The sequence below is a fragment of the Muntiacus reevesi genome, chromosome 1, assembly GCF_963930625.1.
Source record: "Muntiacus reevesi chromosome 1, mMunRee1.1, whole genome shotgun sequence".
NCBI lineage: Eukaryota > Metazoa > Chordata > Mammalia > Artiodactyla > Cervidae > Muntiacus > Muntiacus reevesi.
Window position 1 is genome coordinate 243,506,474 of NC_089249.1, and position 21,573 is coordinate 243,528,046.

The 21,573-nt window shown below is 38.7% G+C and overlaps 1 protein-coding gene across 2 annotated transcripts in view; it reads right to left on the minus strand.

The window, feature by feature from the left end:
• The window catches only part of GEMIN5 (gem nuclear organelle associated protein 5), a 42,804-nt gene that overhangs the window by 10,504 nt on the left and 10,727 nt on the right, over positions 1 to 21,573 (minus strand). Inside the window, exons 10-23 of one of the 2 annotated variants that reach the window (XM_065918980.1) lie at positions 17,753 to 17,835; positions 16,045 to 16,178; positions 14,709 to 14,782; positions 13,825 to 14,006; positions 11,772 to 11,911; positions 10,646 to 10,817; positions 8,221 to 8,448; positions 7,615 to 7,728; positions 7,109 to 7,231; positions 6,002 to 6,097; positions 5,449 to 5,586; positions 4,351 to 4,498; positions 1,162 to 1,281; positions 460 to 670 (exon numbers count right to left, since the gene is read on the minus strand). In XM_065918980.1, the coding sequence (XP_065775052.1) occupies positions 460 to 670; positions 1,162 to 1,281; positions 4,351 to 4,498; positions 5,449 to 5,586; positions 6,002 to 6,097; positions 7,109 to 7,231; positions 7,615 to 7,728; positions 8,221 to 8,448; positions 10,646 to 10,817; positions 11,772 to 11,911; positions 13,825 to 14,006; positions 14,709 to 14,782; positions 16,045 to 16,178; positions 17,753 to 17,835 (1,963 nt within the window). Of the gene's footprint in view, positions 1 to 459; positions 671 to 1,161; positions 1,282 to 4,350; positions 4,499 to 5,448; positions 5,587 to 6,001; positions 6,101 to 7,108; positions 7,232 to 7,614; positions 7,729 to 8,220; positions 8,449 to 10,645; positions 10,818 to 11,771; positions 11,912 to 13,824; positions 14,007 to 14,708; positions 14,783 to 16,044; positions 16,179 to 17,752; positions 17,836 to 21,573 lie in introns of both variants that reach the window. The other variant, XM_065918979.1, reaches the window with a different exon arrangement.

Consider the following 21,573-nt stretch of genomic DNA (forward strand, 5'->3'; position numbering starts at 1 on the left):
AGGTGGATTCTTAACCCCTGGACCACCAGGGAAGTCCCTAACAAAATGTTTTCATTTTACCCAAATTCACCACGGCATGCAGCTGAGGAGGGCTCCTATAGGCAGAGCACGGTGACTTCTCTTAAAGCTGATCCATCTCCCTCTTCAAAGCAGACCTTCTCCCTTGTCGTTTTTGTGCTGATGACATCAACGAAGCAGCACAGGGGCTGAGCTGACTAAAGGCTATTCAACTGCTAAGCAATGAGTATCACTGCCGATAACCACATTATCTCTTACTCTGGATATGGCAACTGCAAGCCCCGGGGTACTTAGATGGGATTGTATGGCCAGGGCTTGCTGGACATTTCTAAGAATACCTGCCAGATTGGTTCAGCTTGTGCAACTGGGTAATGCACTTGGAATGTGACTGGAGGGGATCTGGGGCTCCCTCCTAAAAGCAGGAGAGGCAAACAGACTGACCTTTAGACTTGTGTGGAGCTGCAGGGCCTCTTGGGCTCCCACCCAGTTCCGGGCCAGAAGCAGTTCTTGGGCACATCTTAGAGCCAGGGAAGCCGACAACTCATTTTCTCCCATGATGGAGGCCAACTCTGCTGCCGTCCTAAGTGATGCCGCATCCCCCTTTTTGGCCAAAACTTTGGCTGCATCATAAGCTGAAGTGGCCCCTAAATAGCTAAGATACAAAAGAAAAATCAAACATAAAAAGACTGCCTATTCCTGCTCCGCAGAGGTGGAATAATTTCTTTCTGTTCACGCTGACTTGCCTGGCTTCCTGTGGTCCCAGCTCTGTCCCTGCCTGCGGCTGAGGCCAGCCTGGCACAAAACAGGCTGCATCATGGAGGTGAAGGGCATAAAGGAACCCCAGCAGTTGCTGAGTTGAACCCAAGGAAAAGAGTCATTCCCTCCCTTTTCCCAAATTTAATGATGCAAGACATCCCTGAAGAAAGGAGTAACTTCTGAACCCGCTACTAGGATTTCTTGAACAGTTATGGTGACTTAGGTAAATATCAAGTAGGTAGACCTTGCTGAATCTTAATGAAGCTGGGTTTAATACACATATGCTTTTTAATTTGCTAGTCACTTCACCCCCACCTCTAAACTTATTTTCGCTCTTGTCCTGTTCTTTGCAGAAGCTCTTCTTTGTCTGGGTGCACTCAGACTTACCATTTTGCTGCTAAGGCATAGTGGCCGTCTTTTTCTAGGACAGCTCCCCAGCTGAGGTACAGGTCTTTTATGATTGGGTCCTCTGGGCGCAGCCGGGCCTTGGCAATTGCAATAGCTTCCCTAGAGGCAAGAAGAGGTAATAAGCCAACCTGAAAAAAGCCCTAGGAGGGGGCTGCAAGATAGGATAAGGCTTCTGTGTTGTCTGTGTTACTCCAACTTCCCATAAAACAACTCTATTCCTGCATCTCGGGGCAAGTTAGAAAGCACAAGCTGCGCTTTTCATCTGTTCTTCACCTAGATCAGCAGTACTTAAAGTGTGGTTTATGAATTCCTGGGAGTACCCAAGGCAGTTTTCAGGGGGTTCATGAGGTCAAGACTATTTTCATAATAATGTTGAGATTATTTGCCTTTTCTTACTGTGTTGACATTTGTACTGATGATGCAAAAGCAATGGTGGGTACACTGCTGGCACCCAGAGCAAGGATCTAGGAGGTAGTGGCTCTTGTAGTTTTTTTTTCAAAAAGGTAAATTTCCTTGAAAAGGAAAAATGATTTCACTAAATGTCAGGTTAATACTGATGGAACCTCATTACTTCTCGAAAGAATGACTAACATACAAACGACAGTTACTTAGCGTTGAGTATCTGGCAGATGTTTTCTCAAAAATGAGCAAAGTAAGCCTATCATTTCACGGAAACCAACCAAAAGAGTAATGTTGCCAGTGATAAAATCTGAGCTTTCAAGTGAAAATTAGAGTTTTAGGAATCTTGTCCCTCCCATGGTGAGCCTGACAGCTTCCCCAAAGTTAGACTTTTCTGATGAAGTAAGGAGTGTCATTTATATATATATATATATATATTTTTTTTTTTTTTTTTTAATGAAATGTGTTAACATTTGGAGGATCTGTGTAACTCACTGAACTACTATTTTCCAAATGACATACAGCTTCTGGTTAGCAGCCAATGTAAAGTCAGTGGAGTCAGTGTTTTAGACTAAAGTGATTTAGACAGAGCAATATTAAGAAGACCTCTATTTCCAGCCATAATGGGGTGATAACTAAGACCATATGTATTCTCCCGTCACAAAATTAAAACACTGGAGAAAATAGGTACAAGGCAAGTGTTTTCAAACACTGGACACGAGGCAGCACAGGACTGTCATCCTGGAGAAAAGAAAACATGCTGTGAGCTCAATCCTGGCCCTGGCCCTGGCTTTCTGCCCAATACCATCTTCCTAGAAGAAACTCCAGCAGAGCCTCCACAGTTAGGGCTGAATGGAGATGAAGCAGCTGGAATCTGTGGGGCAGGATAGTAGGAAGGAAGAAGCTGTTCAGAGAAGGAGCTCCACAATGGTGCTTATGGATACTGTGGAATCTCTGGTTTAAACACAAAGCTGAACATGGAAAGGCCTCTTAAGCTGGACAAAGAATAATCAGGGAGCCATAAGCTGACTAATTCCCAGGGCTCATTCAGGGCAGGAGACATACAAGTTTTGACCACCCCGACATCTACTTCTGACTTGTTGAATTACACAACACATTCAGTAAAGACACTAGAAGGTAGGAGGGCAAACTAATTCTAGTGTATGGATTTTTCTGCACCTGCCCTAAGAAAGCTTAAAAACAGCCATGAGATCAAGCTGATCTGTAGGGAACTTGACTGCTTGCCAAAAGTGTCCAGCATGCTCTAAAGGAAGACAACAAACCAGAAGAGGATAAACAAAAAGAAAGTCTCATCAAAGCCATATGAAATGGCTGAAAAATCAGTGGTGGATAAAGTCCTACAAACAGGAAAAAAGATCCTATGTAGCAAAGGTAAGAATAAATACCGTAGTCAACAATGCAAGCCAAGAAAAAATGGAATGATATCTGTGAAGCACAGAAAGACAAAACCTTAGAAACCTAGAAGTCTACACCCACTGAAAGGTTCTTTAAAATAATCGCAAAATTAAAGACTTTTACAGACAAGTTGATGGAGTGTGTCACCAGCGGAATCACACTAGAAAAAAAATGCTGGTGTTCTTCAGGTGAAGAAGGAATTGATAACAACTGGAAATTTGGATCTATGTAAGAGGATGGAAAGTGTTGGGAATAAGTATATGGGCAAAAAGAAGAAAATGTTTAAAAACTTAAAAGATAGCTCATTGTTTAAAGCAAAAATTCTAACATTGTAATGTGGGGTCATAATATGTACATAGTATGTCAAATATATGATAGCAACAGTGGAATGGATAGGAAGAAAGAAAGAAGTGTGATGTATGCAAGAACTGGTACAATATTATTGGAGGTAAACTGATAAATTAGAAATGCTCATCATAAATCCTAAAGTAACCATTAAGAAAATAAAGGATTATAGCTGAGAAGTATATCTCCAATACTGATTGGAGATAAAAAAGTTAGTACGAAAGAAGGGAGGAAAAGAAAAGAGCAAGATGGTAGATTTAAATCAATCACACCAATATTTACATTAAAACACAGCAATTAAAAGGCAGAAACTATCAGACTGGATAAAAAAATAAAACCCAGTTGTATGCTGTGTATAAGAAATATTTTGGGAGCATCCCTGGTGGTTCAGTGGCTTAGACTCTGAGCTCCCAATGTAGGGGCCAGGTTCCGATCCCTGGTCAGGGAACTAGATCCCATGTGCAGCAACTAAGACCCGGCACAGTCAAATAAATAAATAAAAATAAATACTAGTGAAATGTTTAAAAGAAAACATACTTTGTTGCTTTTGTTTTCTGTACTTACATATGTATTGCAGTGAAAGAATATTCAGTTGAACAGCATCAGTCTCAGAGTGGTTATTGCTAGAGAAGGGATGAGGACAGAACTGGGGAAAGGCAATTCAGCCAAGTCTGGAATATTATACTTCTTCCTTCCCAGGTTAAAAAATTTCCTCTTTTAATAATTCATTAAGTTGTTCATTTGTATCATGCTGTTTTCTCTATTTGTGATACTTTATAAAGAAATTTTAAAAAAGATCAGTGGCAAATATTGCTGAGAGTTAACATTTGTTAAGTATAGGTGGTGGATGTGTTGATATTTGTTAAGCTAGTGAACATACTATTTTTATACATTCGAGATGTTTAATTACAGTAAAGGTTTTATGATGGTGGTCAGGAAGCAGAATTGTTACATAGGTTAATTTCATATCACATCCAACTGTTAGTTCAACTGTTGGGTCATACAGACCTGTAGAAATGGTTTGACTTGAGCAGCTCCACAGCTTCATACACTTTATGGATAGAAAGCAGGTGAGAGGCAGCCTTCACATACTGGTCCTGGAAACACAGCTGTTTGACAAAAGCTTCCACGGCCCATACCCACACATGGTAACCGGCTTTAGGAATAAAAAAGAAGATGCTTGTTGTCAGTCACTGCATTAAGCAGAACATTTAGATAGTAATTAAGTTGCTGTTATGATCATTTGTTTCATCTATCTCTCCCCATCCCTATACTTTGAAATGTAAATTGTTTCTTTGATTATGTAATACATAAAAAAATAGTACAACATTCAAATGTACAAGAGTATGAAAGTCAGACAGGGCTTACCCTTGTTTGGGTGTATGCAGGCTGAGTGAAAAAGTGTGAGAGAAGCTTCTAGGGTGCTGATCATATTATATTTCTTGATACAGGTGCTAGTTAACAAGGGTGTATTCAGTTAGTGAAATTCAGGTACACTCATGACCTGTGTACTTCTCTCCCTCTGGCATACTTGAATAAAAAGCTAAAAAATGCGGCACGGCATAAAAAATTTCCTTGTTATCCTGGAGCCATCCTACCCAGACTTGTCCAAATTCCTTTCCCTAGAGACAGCCATTATTACTGGTTTCTTTTGAAACCTTTGGCAAAAGTCTATGAATATACAACCACACATGTATAAATGACAGAGTATTAAATATTATGTTGTGCATCTATACCTAGATTCTTCTCACTTACTAAACTTTGGAGCTCCATTCTACATCAGAATATACAGAGCTGACTCAGTTTTTTGTTATCTGAAGGAGTCTCTACTGTACAGATATACAAGATTTAACCAGTCTTATACTGATAGACATCAAGGTTCTTGTGATCTTTGCTGTTACAGATATTGCTGCAATCATGGTCCATATTATCTATCTGTTTGCATGTGTAGGTACAGTTAAATTTCTACAGTTAGAACTGCTGAGTCAAAGGGTATGTGGATTTTAAACTTAATCATTATACTTGGCCAAACTGTCTTTCAAGACAATGTCTATCTTTAGTGGATGTACCCTAGAGAGGCTAGAGCTGTTGTGGTAAAGAACATACCGACTGGTGCCATAGCCACGAGATTGTCTGTCAGCTCCCCTCTTTCTGCTGCAGTCTGCAGAACACCTTTTAGATCTCCTTTCCAAAGCATGAGCTGGTGAAATAACTCAGGGTGGCCATTTTCCAAATGACCTTTTCCTGTTTGGAGGAGAAATAATATTTGGAAGATGTTTCAGAAACACCTGTCTGTATTGTCTTCTAGAAAAAGAAAGGCAGGATGAAAGGGAGGAATAAATTTGTAGAATATGTAGTCACTGGCTGATGGGTAAGTCACTTCCCAGAGTGTTCGTAATGGGGCCTGAAGCCCACTCAGTCATCTGTCCACCCACCCGCTTTGACTTGCACTCAGTCAGTCAGAATGAACTCTAAAGTTTAGGGTCCTATGATAGATGTGAGCAAGGGGTGTCTGAACTTGCAAACAGAATTCAAAGCCTGGTTAGCTGACATGTAAAACTAGTTATTACCATGCTACAAGATGAGAGCCATAAAAGAAGTACAAAGTGTTAGGAAAGCATAAAGATGGACAGGATGGTGTTGATTGGACTCGCCTCACCTTCAACCTCAATCATTCTGTACAGGGTAGTCCTGTCTGTGAAAAGCCCCAGGTGAAATCTTTCCTCAAGATCAGCAGACACATCCTTGTTTGGCTCTGCTGATTCAAAAAGACAAAAGTTCAGATGAAAGTGATTCAGTACATTACTGTTTTCTGTTCAGTTAATTCTGACTGTATGTCTGTAATGCCCATTTCAGGTTCTGAGACAGAGAGTCCTGGGCTCCTCTGTACCCTAACAGAGACCCCTACTGACAGCAAAATATGAAAATACTTCAGGCTTTTAGCCTCAGTCTTGGCAAAATCCAATAAGACAGCTTAGTTTGAAGTTTGCTCAAAGAAAGATTTAGGGGTGGGGAGGAAGGAGGAATGTTAAAAAGCCAACCGCAAATTCAGTGTATTTAAATACAGTAAAAGAAAAAAGACAAAAAAACTAACAAGCAAAGTCTGTAATGTAAACTAGGATCTTCCACAGAGGGATTCAATATAGATTGTTTTTGAAAAAGGCAACTCAGTGATAATAGAGTGGCCTCAGGGGAGAAATGGAAGAGTGGGGTGAGGGATGGGAGATTTATTTTCTCTTTATATACTGTTTGAATTTCATTTTATCATGTGCATCCCTTTCAACACATAAAATTCAAAATTAAAAAGAAAAAAAGTTGCTGAAATGTCAGAACAACACACATTAGTGAGGGCTTTGAAAAGTTAAAACCAAAAAACCTATAAACAAAAACTTCTATCAAAAATTTTTAAAGGAACTGCCATATTAAGGGTATATTTCCAATAAATAAATGACGTTTTTTTCCTATGTGTACATGCTGTATACTGGGGAAAAACAGTTGATGGAACTGACTGACACCGAGATATTTACGCCGTTATACCAATTCCAGCACACAGATCGCTGGCAACAACCTGACAACAGAAAAGCAGAGCATTATGTCTCCAAGGCACTGCGGAGTGTCGATAGTGGTCAGAGTGCAGAGCCGCAGCAGGCATGATGCAGAAACACAATTTTGGACATCTGTTGACTCATCCATTCAACCTCCAAAAAACACTTATGTGCCAGTTCCCAGAAGACTACGGATGGGCCAGGCAAGTGTATTTCTATACCTTTGGAGTGTCTGGCGGTGGCTAATACCAAACAGTCCTGATGAAGCTCCTCTTTGGATCTGTGGTCCAGACTTGTACTCAGTGGAAGCATGGAACGAGCTTTTCGCTTCTTGATTAAGGCTTCTGAAATGTAATACAAGTACAGACCATCTGAAGAAGAATTGGTTACAAACCCCAAACTGAATGCATGTCCACTGTGTATGCAACCTACTGGAGAAATACTGCTGAGTAGAGAACGTTCCCACTCTGAGAAGGAAGCTTTCAAATTAAATTATTAGTAGCTGGGGGTAGTCTTTACAACACACACAGTGTCCCTGTGAAAGCTCCGAACCAACATCAACAACTGCAAAATGACAGTTTTTCCAAGTACTAAAAAAATGACCCCAAATCAAAACACAAATATTTAAAACCTAAAACAAAATAAAAAACCATACTCTGTTGAGTTCTCATTTGCATGTAATATTTGAGGATGCTTTAACAAATTATTTTAATTATTAGATACCAACCTGGCTTCTCTTTAGGTACCTCCTTTTTCAGTAAAGTGACTTTGTTATTAATGGTGCTTTTTGACTTTTCAAAACCTAAGGCTGCTGGAGTGCAAATAATTGGTTCTTTAGAAACTACATCATGGGGAGAAAGAAAAAAGTTTGGATGAGAACAATGTAGAATCTAGTTCTTTTTAAAAATTAAGAGCTATCCCAGTCTTTACAGTGTGATTTTATCTATTACCCCAAATATAAGATGAAATATTTCAGACAGGAAGCATGGGTAGTCAGTCTCCCTTTCCCCACCTCTCAAACTGCCTTCCGGGAATCTGTAGATTTATCACCTAGAACTCTGACTCATTGATCTAAGGAAAATTATAAAGATTCTAGCCACCACAACTTAAAAATGTACCCTTATGTGTAAGGTTCTATGTTTATGCTGCCCCAGCTTCACTCTGTCCCACAGTCTTACCCTGCCCAGGTTGATAAGTTTTCTCTAGAGAACTTTACTATTTCTATCCCAATCATCCATTAGATTCCCTTAACACTTCAAAGGTAGACCTGACTTAGTTTCCTGGTCAGGACTATTAAGTGCTAGACAGTGAAACATGAGATTGGGCTACATACCCGCCAAGGTGACACCACAGGGTGGCTCTGGCTCACGGACTTCCTCCTCAGTCTCCTGGTCTGACACGCCGTTCTCAATGGGGCCCAGGCTCTCCTTTACACTCTCTTCTTCATTCCCATCACATAATTCTTGCCTTACAGGCACTCTCAAGGTGGGCTTTTTCTTCTTTTTGGGCTTTGGCTTCGGTTGAGAGAGCCGCTTTTTCTCTAATTCAATACTTTTCTTGCCTATAGAAATCACAGTTCAGAAAAGGATAGATTAAAGTATATATTTGGGTTAAAAGCACTCTAGGAGATAAACTCCAAAACCTTATTGCTCTTCTTTTTGATAACATTCTTACCTCTTCTCCCCGTTCCCAATGAAGTCTTAGTTATATTATCAAAATGTTAACCAAACCAAACCCTTTTCAGATTTCATTAAATCATAAAGACGATGCCCATTTACTTCTGAAAACTTTAGTGTATATCCTACTAACAAGGATATTCTCCTATGTCATCACAGCACAGCCATTTATATCAGGAAATGAACACTGATAGATTATTCATATCTACTCCCACTTCATTCAAGTTCTACCAGTTACACCAGAAATGTCCTTTATAGCAAAAGGAAATCACTCCAGGATTACATGTTGCACTGGCTTATTACATCTCTAATTTCCTTCAGCCTAGATGAGGCTCAGATTTTATTTTGACTTTCATGACTAGAAACTCATGAAGATCACAGGATATTTTATTTTGCCTGATTTCCCTCAAATTGGGCCTGCCTTATGTTTTGCATGATTAGTTTAGGCCATGCACTTTCAGCTGCCATACAAAGCAGTGAGGCTGTGTTTATCCTGGTGCAGCCTGTGAGGTAGCACATAATTTCTGTTGTCTCATTGTTTGTGGTTCACTTTGATTACTTGGTGTGCTTCCCTTGTAGCTTAGCTGGTAAAGAATCTGCCTGCAGTGCAGGAGACCCAGGTTTGACCCCTGGGTCGGGAAGATCCCTTGGAGAAGGAAATGGCAATCCACTCCAGTATCCTTGTCTGGAAAACCTCATGGACACAGGAGCCTGGTGGGCTGCAGTCCATGGGGTCGCAGAGAGTTGGGCATGACTGAGCGACTACTACTTACTTACCTACTTGAATAAGGAGGGCGGTACCTTGCAGGTTTGTCCTCACTAGTTTTACTAAAAATTGTTACTGTGATAATGGCCAAATGGCAATTTTCGGTTCCATCGTTTAGTCTACACTTACTAGGTGGCCTTCTGCTGAAAAGAACTTCTGCTTATCTCTATTTTTTTAGACCGTTCATTTATGTTTGTCAGTATGGACTCAAGAATTCTTATTTAATGTTTTAATCCTTTACTATTAACTTATTTACTTTTTTAGTTTGAAAGCTTTTATCTCTTGATTTCAAGTCATCTTACTGAGATATAATTTAATACAAGAAAATATACCAGATTTTTTAACGTTTTTATGAGTTTAGACAGACGTATAGTCAGGTAACCCACCACCACGAATAAACTGTTGCCATTATTTCAAAATGTTCCCTCATGCCTCTTTGTGGTAGATTCCCCTCCTCCCTGAGCCCCAGGCAGTCACTGATTTGCTATCACTGTAGTTTCGTCTGTTTTAGAAATTCATATGGTTTACAACTACATTTCATACTCTATGTTAGTACTGCACAGTGTTTGGTCTTTTGTGCCAGGCTTACTTTGCGAGGCGTAATCTTTGAGACTCACCCATGTTGTTGTATTTATAAGTAATTACTTGCTTTTTACTGCTGAAGAGTTCCACTATAGGATATATACCACAGTTTATTTACCAGCTGATATTTGTGTTGTTTCTGGTTTGTGGCAATTACAGATTAAGCTATAAGGATTCTTTTATAAGTCTTTATGTGACTGTATCATTTCATTTCTTGAGTATATTTCTAGTTGTTTATATACCCTGTTCAGTTTTCTAGCTATTTCTGGTGGGTGGGAAAATCTGGTTTCAGTTAGTCTCTTATAGTCAGAAGTGAAATTCGCCTGTTAATTATTTTCAAGTTCACACTGTCCCACATTTGGGTAGCCAGCCCCTTCAAGCTGGTTTCTCTGTCCTTTTGATGACCTCAGTTATACCTTTGTGGCAAATGATGCTGCAGACATATTTTTTCTGTCCTAACATGGAACTAGCCACTTTTCCAAGAAGCCCTGGTAGGTTCCTTTTAAGAGAATGATATTTAGAAAACAAGATCTGGGTGCTAGGTATACTTGTTACTATTCAGGTGTTGTCTGCAGACTCCTTGGGGCCACTACCCTTGCTCAGGCTTCCAATCCCACCATACTGCTCTACTGCCCTGCATGAATGTCCCCCTCGCATGACTGGTCAGCTCAACTTACTGAGGGAAGGAGAAAGGGAATGGGACAAGCCCTTATGGGCTCCAGGTTCTGACTGACCTTGAGGAGGTCGGGAGTGTTCCTGCATGGAAGTGAGCCATTTGTACACACAGAAATCATCTGCCCCTGAGTAGACGCAATCTGGATCCAGTGGGGACCATGCAACGCAAAGCAGTCGACCTCGATGTCCTCGGAAATTGCATAGAGGCTCTTCCTGGAGAGTGTCCCACACCTAAAACCAAAAGTCACACAAGAGAATAGATAATTTCTGGTTATTCTATTGTTTGAGGAGGGGGTTGGTATACATTTTTGAAAAAAATTAAAAAAAAAAAATCTGTGTTCTCTTATTTCCTCTTGTAGTTTGTACTTGCAGTTTCAGAAAGGGCTGTTTCCTAAAGGAGGTTTCTGTGTTCTGGGATATAGAGGCATTCCCACAGGGATGATTTTCAGTAAGCTTTTAATGGTGCCCTATGGATTTCACTGTCCTGAACTAGTAATGCATGTTAGTTTTGGGCTGGGGATTCTGATACCTTGAAGAGAATTCTAATTCAGAGTCCACATCTACATGTGTGATGCAAGGTTTCTAATTTCTCACAGGTGATTCTTCTGTCTCAGGGCAAATGACCAATTTCCTTGCTATTTCCTGAATGACTCCAGTCTCCATTTCAAAGGGCAGCCAGTCATGGCTCTCAGCTCTGTGCAGACAGCTCATTTACCACTCAGTACTGAGACAGACATCCACCACTGATGATGGATCCCCAGTTCCTAAGGTCTGTTCTGGTTCTGATATCCGAAACTCTCTTCACAGCTCTGGCTTGGCATCTCATCTTTATTTTTGAGAACTTAAAGATGTGAGCTACCGAGTTATTAAAAGTATTTTTTTCATGATTTATAGTCATCATTCTGTGATAGAACAGAATGGAAGGTGTACTTTTCACATCAACTTTAGCCTGTCATACTGACAGTAGGTCAAAGGGAAATCTTTAAAAACATCAGAGTTTAGCTAGTTCCTATCAATATTCTCTTTCACTTAAGTTACAAAAAAACCCAAACTTACCCTGCCAAGGGCCCAGATATGTTTAGTAAAATGCCCTCTAGAGCTCAGAAAAATTGCAGGTGAGAAGAAGAAAGAGTTTCAGTTAGAGTACGTAGTGAAGAACCCACAGAATCAAGGATGCCGTAGTACCTGAGCTGTACCGTCATAGGAAGCGGATACCAGCCTTCCATCATGATGTGGGCTCCATGCAAGACTGGTGATCTTGGCTGTGTGCCCTGACAGGGTCCGGTAGGGCTCTGTAATGGTCACTGGAGATTCAGGATTGCTCTCTAAAAGACAGGGGATGATGTCACTGATACCAATAACAACAACAGAAAGACATAAAGGAGGGTTTTAATTAACATGGCAAGAGTCAAGATTTTACCACATGCTTTCTACATGATTTTCATTGGGCAACACTGTTTAGTGGTTAAGAGTGTAGGCATATCCACAGTGCCTGGCACATGGGCTTACTGTAAGAAGTGTTAGCTATCATTCTTTCTTTCTAAAGTCTTCAAAATGAAAGTAATGCCTTTAGGATGTGATACCAAGAAGGATGTATTATTATTATTATTATTATTTTTAGAAGGATGTATTAATCTGTATAGTTAAAAATGTGTGACCTGAATCTAGTCATAAGAATATATGAGACCAAACTGAGGACACATCTACAAAATAACCAGCTTGTATTTTAAAAAAAAAAAAAAAATCAAGATGAAAAAACAAAAAAAAAGGCTGAGAGATATAAAGGACAATATTGGATCAACTGACAACACTAGAATAAGCATGGTAGATCAAACTATTATATTAAATTAACTGAATAATGGAATTGTGGTTATATAAGGGAATATCATTATTCTTACAAAATACACAAATATCAAGGAATATGGCGGCATGACACGTGCAGCACAAACACTTTGGAAAATACATACACCACAGCACAAAGCAAATATGACAAAAGGTTATAAATTGTTGAATCTGTGAAAAGGTATATGGTCGTCCTTCATACTATTTTTACAACTTTTCTGTAAGTGTGAATTATTTAAATATAAGAAGATAAAAATAAAATGAAGTTTTTCCTGGTCATTTTTTCCCTTTTTCTGTTATTCAGTAGATAAAAAATAAAAAACAAACCAGGATGATAGTATTTCAGTAGACTAAGATCTGCACTGCTTTTAAGAATTAAGTTAATGTGCTTCAGTAAGTGATGCTGGAAAAACTGGGCAGCTACCTGTGAAAGAATGAGATTAAAACATTTTCTCACACCATATAAAAAAATAAACTCACGATGGATTAAAGACCTAAATGTAAAACTGGAAACCTTAGAACTCTTAGAAAGGAGCTCTTTGACATAAATGATAGCAGTATTTTTTTGGATTTGTCTCTTCAGGCAAAAGAAACAAAAGCATATTAAAAAACAAAAATTATAGCTCTTGGCAACGAAGATGGGTTATGTGTTTGTTTTTTCCTCATATTAAGAAAAGAAAGTAATTATACTTCTTTCACCTTAAAAAAAAGGCTCTTCTGACCACTTACTGTTTCTTCTAGGTGCTGAGGAAGTTCAGAGAAGTTTAAGATGTGTTAAGGAATAAGTTATATGAAAATATGAAAAAGATCAACCTGCTACACAGGGACTAGTAGTTACCAGGGCACATGCAGATGCTGCAGTTAGACAGTGTGGGACTGAATCTGGGCTCTATCATATATGAGCTGTGGGACGCATGGAAGTGAGCTAACCCCTCTGAGCCTCAATTAGGAAAACGAAGATAACAAAACCTACCTCCCAGGATTGTAAGAATTAGACGCAGTCATGCATGGGGATGGGATGTGTGTTGTACATGTCAAATACTCAAACACGTATTTTTGATATAAGGGGATATAAATTGGAAGGGGATATAAATTGGCACCATGTTTTGGAGAGTGACTTGGCAATAACTATACTTTAGAAAATTTGCAGAAAACAGCAACGTTTATTAATGAGGGATGGGAATAGGGGAGGTACTTTACTTTGTAAGTTAATATGTATTGTCATGTTTGAAATTTTTGTTGTGTTTTAAATAAGGTGAATACATTACTTTTGAAAGCAGAAACATATTAAGAGTAGTGTTTAATACCAAAAAGAAAGGAAAATGGTACAAAAATTGGAACACAAAGTAGATAAACACATATACTACTCCCCAGGATGGAAAGAAACCAAAGTTACCTATGACAGCCTGCAGGTTGTGCACATAAATGACTGCATTGTTGGACCCAGAGGCCATCAGATAGCTCAGCTCTGGCTGGCTGCCATGCTCATGATGCCAGCTAATGGTATTCACAAGCTTATGATGCTGCTGGATGGTACAGATCAGTTTCAAGTTAGGAACCTTGAATATTTCTATTGATCTGGAATAAGAAACACATCAAGATAAGAAAGGATGCTCAAATTACAGTTCAGTGCAAGCAGGTATCGCCCTCATTCCATCAGTCAAAGAAAGGTGAAATGGAATAGGATAACCCTATCTAAACTGCAGAGGTTACTCTTACAAAAAATCAGGTACAAAAGGCAGTTCTTTCAACAGCTTTCATAAATCTCAACAACCTCTGGAAAGTTGTATTTATCATGCTCTAAAAAATAACAAATGGTACCAGGGAAAAACTAAAGGAATTAAACCAATGGCTGAAATAGTAACCACGTTACTATGATCAACATTGGAAAGGGCAAAACAAAACAAAACACCATAAAAAATCAAAACAAAACAAAACATTGGAAAGGATATAGTAAGACCTAAAAAGCATTTCTGCTTTTTTTTTTTCCTTTAAAGAATGAAGGGAGATTTAGGAAACGTAATTGTGGAGATGAGCATTCTTTGACACATACTACAGCCAAAACAGAGTAGGCAAACATTCTCTTTGAGCTATAAATATTTAACTTATTTTGCAGTTCTCAATAATGCAGAGAGCTCCTTAGTTATTTAAGGATATCAGGGATAAGTCAGAATATCAAATACAGCTAGGCTTTCCCAACTAACATTACAGATGGCACTAGCTTGTGATCAAATATATGTGCAATTACAAAGTTTTTTTTTTACAGAAACAAACACATACCCATCTTCATTGCCAAGAGCCATGATTTTGCCATCTGCTTTCCAGCTGATCTCTGTGTGTACAGGCAATTTGTACTAGAAAAGCAAAACAAACCAATCTCGACTAAAAACATTGTTCTTGCCACACAGCTTACAAATCAATGATGACAGTGTGAGAGAAAAAAAAACCCACAACAAACCCTTGTTTAAAAATATTCTAATTACAACAGCCATTCTTATAAATAATCTACGCAATTTGCCGAAGAGTTACTAAGAACTAGTATTCTAAATATGATTTCCTAACTGGGACAAAAGACAGGCCAGTGAATATTAAATGTTTGCAGTGTCTAACCTTGTGAAATGAACTTAATTAAAATGATTTTTATCCCACAGTAAGACATGAAACATGTCCGCTGGCTTCGATAACATGGGGGCTGTCATCTCCTTAACAGAAGTCATATACTCCACCCTTCTTCTCTTCCCATCTCTTCTGTTTCTTTTCCAGAATTGTTTTTTTTCTCTTCTTTTGTTTTTATTAGAGAACAGTTCCTTTGTTCCCCAAGGCTGCCTGGGCCCTCTTCTTTTCTTACTTGTCTCTCCACAGACCACCTCACACATGCCCACAGCTTCTTTAGCTACCACTCATATAAAGGGACTCTAAATTTCCATTTCCAGCCCAAATTCCTTATATGAATTTCTGATCTATATTATTTAAGTCTTACAAAACTAAAAGCTTGTTAGGAACAGGAATTTTGCCTCTTTTATTCATTGTTGAATGTTCAGATAACATTTAAAACATGAAGGAATATAGCCAATAAAAATAATTTATGATTAAATATTATTTTTATAACAAAAATAGCCATACAAAAATAATGAACAACAGTAAAAAATGTGCATTTGAAAGAGTATGGAAAACTCATATTTATGGTTTCACTTAAAAAGACAGTTCTGGCATACAGATATATTGATATAATGGTAAAGAAAATTACTAAACATGGAAATCTGGGTGAAGGATATAAGGAAATTATTTGCATTATTTTTGCAGCTTTTGTATAAATCTATAATTATTTCACTAAAAAACCAAAATGATAATTCTGTTTTGAGCAAAATACCTCATAGTTGTACTTGGATACCATATTATAAAGTAATTTTTACAAACACCTCCCTCTGGAGAAAGTGGCAGGTGTGAAAAGGATGCTTTATATTCAAGATCTGAAAGTTTATAATAAACAGCCATTGCAACTGAGAGAAGCCTGAAATCTGACAGCATAATGGATACCTCACATAATGGTATTTATCATGCAAGATGAGAAGATAAAACAGAGATCACGAGAAGACTTCAAATCACAAGAACTTACTTTGATTGAATTGGTGTCCCTGATGAGTTTGTTGATGTCAAAAGCCTCTCCACTAAGCTTCCAAGGGTTGTGCTGTAAGACAATCCCTTCTCCTCCACAACTGTATAAAGTGAGGGAAGGTCTGTCTCCTTCTCCTACGTGGAATAAGAAAAGAAAGCTTATCAGTTTTGTTGTACTTCACCAGCTTAACTGTTTGTTGCTGTAATATGACCATATTATACTATGAGATGTTTTAAAAGAATTACATTAATAGCCTGGGATAAAGTCAGAGTATGCATCTGAACACAGTTGTGAGGAGAAGTAAAGAAGTTTTATTAATTCTTATAATACAACATACTTTGCTTTAAACATTCTTCTGTCACTCAAAATAGTAGGAATGCCAAAGCTGGAATAAGAAGACATGTTCTCAAAGTTTTGGGGAATTTATCTTCTCTTACAGAAATAAGTACTGTCTGGCATTTGAATATATGAAGCTGCAGGACTTCCCGGAGAATGCAGTGGCACCCCACTCTAGTACTCCTGCCTGGAAAATCCCATGGATGGAGGAGCCTGGAAGGCTGCAGCCCATGGGGTTGCTAAGAGTCAGACACGACTGAGCGACTTCACTTTCACTTTTCACTTTCATGCACTGGCGAAGGAAATGGCAACCCACTCCAGTGTTCTTGCCTGGAGAATCCCAGGGACAGCGGAGCCTGGTGGGCTGCTGTCTATGGGGTCGTACAGAGTCGGGCACCACTGAATCGACTTAGCAGCAGCAGCAGCAGGACTTCCTATGACTAATGTAAGAAGCTATCTCGAAGCAATGATTTCTTTGGTGTTATAGTAACTGTCCTGTTTATTTTAGGAAGTAAACAGTAGTTCTGATGGGTTTTTGTAAGGACAAGTTTTATTTTCACTACTGTAGAACTGTTTGGCACAAATCAAGGATCAGCATTTGCTAAATGAATGAATGAACTACAACTATAATGCTGCTTGAGTTTTGATGACTTACACTGCAGTTATGCAGACATACAGATTTTCCACTGTAGATGCTGAAGAAAAGACTACTAAAGATTTTGCTGAACATATTCAATTTAATTCTGCAAGACCTACCATTGTAGGAATAAGAAAGGCAAGTCTGAGGGGCTACAAAAGGGTCAGAATGTATTCACAGGCAACAAGAGATCATTTGAGAAATTCTGACCCTGCTTTAACTGTAGGTTGAAACAGAGGATCATTAACATTATAATTCTTTAACAATTTTTAAAAATAAATTATTTAGTTTTTTGGCCACACTGAGTGGCTTGTGGGATCTTAGTTACCCGGCCAGGGACTGAACCTGGGCACTTGGCAGTGAGAGCATGGCATCTGCACCACTGGACTGCCAAGGAATTCCCAACATTGTAATTCTGATAAAATTAAAAGGCGATGGCAAATTTTAGTGAAAATTATTAGATTAGGTATCAGGACCTAGCATGAGATAACTATATTCACAATAAAAAAAATTTGGCTCAGAGAGACCAAATACTTTAATTTGGAGAGGCTTATTCTAGGTGAATGGTTTCTAACTGATCACCAGTTACAACTGCCCTCACGGACCCCAGGGACACAGCAGCCTGCATAAAGAGTTACTGCAAGCATGTTTATGACTTTTTCCAGGTTGAATATCCTAGGGTTAAGTTGAAAGAGAATACTCTTATGTTTGTTAGAGAATGATTCAGATACTTACCGAGTGCCACGGCGGGTACTGGTGGTCCCCAGGCTAATGAGTACACAGTCTTCTTGTGATACGTGCTGGAAATCTGTGGTGGTCTGGGGGGGAAGGGAAATTATAAACAGAAAGATTTAAAAAGGTACAGTGGAAAACAGACCATCTTTTTTAAAAAAGTTGCCTGTTACAAACTTCAGTTCAGTCGCTCAGTTGTGTCCGACTCTTTGCGACCCCATGAATCGCAGCACACCAGGCCTCCCTGTCCATCACCAACTCCCGGAGTTTACTCAAACTCATGTCCATCAAGTCAGTGATGCCATCCAGCCATCTCATCCTCTGTCATCCCCTTCTCCTGCCCCCGATCCCTCCTAGCATCAGGGTCTTCTCCAATGAGTCAGCTCTTTGCATGAGGTGGCCAAAGTATTGGAGTTTCAGCTTCAGCATCAGTCCTTCCAATGAACACCCAGGACTGATCTTTAGGATGGACTGGTTGGATCTCCTTGCAGTTGAAGGGGCTCTCAAGAGTCTTCTCCAACACCACACTTCAAAAGCATCAATTCTTCGGCACTCAGCTTTCTTCACAGTCCAACTCTTACATCCATACATGACCACTGGAAAAACCATAACCTTGACTAGACGGACCTTTGTTGGCAAAGTAATGTCTCTGATTTTTAATATGCTGTCTAGGTTGGTCATAACTTTCCTTCCAAGGAGTAAGCTTCTTTTAATTTCATGGCTGCAGTCACCATCTGCAGTGATTTTGGAGCCCCCCAAAATAAAGTCTGACACTGTTTCCACTGTCTCCCCATCTAGTTGCCATGAAGTGATGGGACCAGATGCCATAATCTTAAGTTTTCTGAATGTTGAGCTTTAAACCAACTTTTTCACTCTCCTCTTTCACTTTCATCAAGAGGTGTTTTAGTTCCTCTTCAATTTCTGCCGTAAGGGTGGTGTCATCTGCATATCTGAGGTTATTGATATTTCTCCTGGCAATCTTGATTCCAGTTTGTGCTTCTTCCAGCCCAGCGTTTATCATGATGTCTCTGCATATAAGTTAAATAAGCAGGTGACAATATACAGCCTTGACGTACTCCTTTTCCTATTTGGAACCAGTCTGTTGTTCCAAGTCTAGTTCTAACTGTTGCTTCCTGACCTGCCTATAGGTTTCTCAAGAGGCAGGTCAGGTGGTCTGGTATTTCCATCTATTTCAGAATTTTCCATAGTTTATTGTGATCCACTCATTCAAAGGCTTTGGCATAATCAATAAAGCAGAAATAGATGTTTTTCTGGAACTCTCTTGCTTTTTCAATGATCCAGCGGATGTTGGCAATTTGCTCTCTGGTTCCTCTGCCTTTTCTAAAACTAGCTTGAACATCTGCAAGTTCACGGTTCATGTATTACAAACTTAGTTGCTGATATTAAAGAAAAATAACAGTACTCTTCTCCAAATAGCTGATTATAAAGAAGCAATCATTTAATTAATATACCATGTAATAATAGCAACTAAAAAATAAGTCCCAAACACACTTTACCTGGAAAATAGTTATTAATATCCCTTAACTGGCCAGTTTGGGGTCATTTTCCCTATCCCTGAGTTTCTCACTTCACTTAAACGTCAAATATTCTAATATTACTGTAGTTATATATAAAAGTAAAGGCTATCACAACTTGAGAAAAACAGGACAAAACAGAAAATGCAAACTGTTCAGCCCAGAAATAAGGTTACTACTAAGCATATATTATCATCATGCAAATATGTCCACCTTATATTCAAGTAAAAGTCTAGAATCATTTTTGGCCTACCCTGTCATTGACATCACATCCTCAAACTAAGGCTTAATTTATTTATCTTTGGTTGTTCTAAGCCGCTTGCAGGATCCTGGACCAAGGACTGAACCTGTGCCTCCTGCAGCAGCAGTGTGCAGTCCTAACCACTGGACAGCCAGGGACTCCCCAAGATTTCAGCGTAGATCGGTTTTTAAGTTTTTTTCCTCTGGATTAGTATTTTTATTCTTCACAAACACTCATTTCTTCCATCCTTTCTACACTACAATATTGTAAAGTAATTAGCCTCCTTTCTACGTAATAATGGTTTTTATTTAAAAAATTTTAAAAATGTTTTACAATTTTTAAAGATTATTTTCCATTTAGTTATTACAAAATGCTGGATATACTCCCCATGTTATACAGGACACCCTTGAGCCTTACACCCAATAGTTTATACCTTCCCCTCCTCTGTCTCTATAATCCACCCCTCTCCCCACTGGTAACCACTAGTTTGTTCTATGTATCTGTGAGTCTGCTGCTTCTTTGTTACATTCAGTAGTTGGTTGTATTTTTTAGATTCCATATATAAGTGATATCTATAGTATTTGTCTTTTTCTGTCTGACTTATTTCACTTACCATAATGTCCTTTACATCCATCCATGTTGCTGCAAATGGTGACATTTCATTGTTTTTTATGGCTGAGTAGCACATACATATATACTATATGTATATAGTATATACATAGTATACACACACACATCTTTTTTATCCTTTCATCTGTTGATGGACATTTAGGTTACTCCTATACCTTGGCAATGGTCAATGATGCTGCTTTGAAGACTGGGGTGCATGTATCTTTTAGAATTAGTGTTTTTGTTCTTTTTGGATATATCTCAAGGAGTAAAATTGCTGGGTCATGTAGTAGTTCTTTCTGAGCTTTTGGTTTTTATTTATTTTTTAAAAAAGAAACCCTGCTTTTCAGGATATTTTTGAAGGTTGTGGTTGATTAATGATATGTGATGTGTCCAAACAGGGCAGTGCAGTTATTACCTTTAACATATACTATACTCTTTGTGTGATTTTAGAATTCCAGTATCTGTGACTGAATGAACTGTTGACTTCTTTATTTCCATGTATCTGACACATTTATCATGATCAGTCTAGACAATAAACCAAATTTTCATTGGGTAAAGGAAACAGAATAAACGTTTCTGGTTAGATACCTAACAATGTATCTACAGTAACGTCCTTCCTCCTACTATATACCTTTGCTGCTATCAGTTTGAATATTTAGCTTATAATAACCAAAAGATAGTAATTTACTAGAATTAGTCAGTAATTTTGTACTGACACAAAGCTATTTAAATTGATATATAATTTTATTTTATTAAGTACTTCTTTGAAATAGTGTAGCCTTTAAAAAAAAAGATTAAAAATGGAGAAAAACAGTTAACTGTGTAAGTTATACATAGGGTCTTCCCTGGTGGTTCACCGGTAGAGAATTTGCCTGCCAATGCAGGAGGTGTAGGTTTGATCCCTGGCTTGGGAAGATCCCCTGGAGAAGGGAATGGCTACCCACTCAGTATTCTTGCCTGGGAAATCCCCAGAGGAGCCTGGTGGGCTACAGTCCATAGGGTTGCAAAAAGTCAGATGCGACTTAGTGATTAAACAATAAACAACAAGTTATACACAAGTACCTAAAGAATTGGCACATGAAAAGGTCAGTTCTACAGTATAATGAATGATTCTCACTTAGGTGCAAATGACCTAGAACAGGAGTAGGCAAACTTTTTCTGTAAAGGGCCAGGTAGTCAGTGCTTCAAACTTTGTGAGTCAAGCAGTTTTTTTGTCACAATCCATCCACTTTGCTGTGTAGCACGCAAGCAGCCTCAGATAAGATGTAATGAAACGAGTGTGGCAGGGCTCTAATAAAACTCTACTTATGGACAGAGAAACTTGAATTTTACTTACTTTCCACACTTTGTGAAATATTCTTGATTCTTTTTCATTGATTTTTAAAAGATATGACTATTCTTAACTCATGGGCTTCTCTGGTGGCTTAGACGAGAAA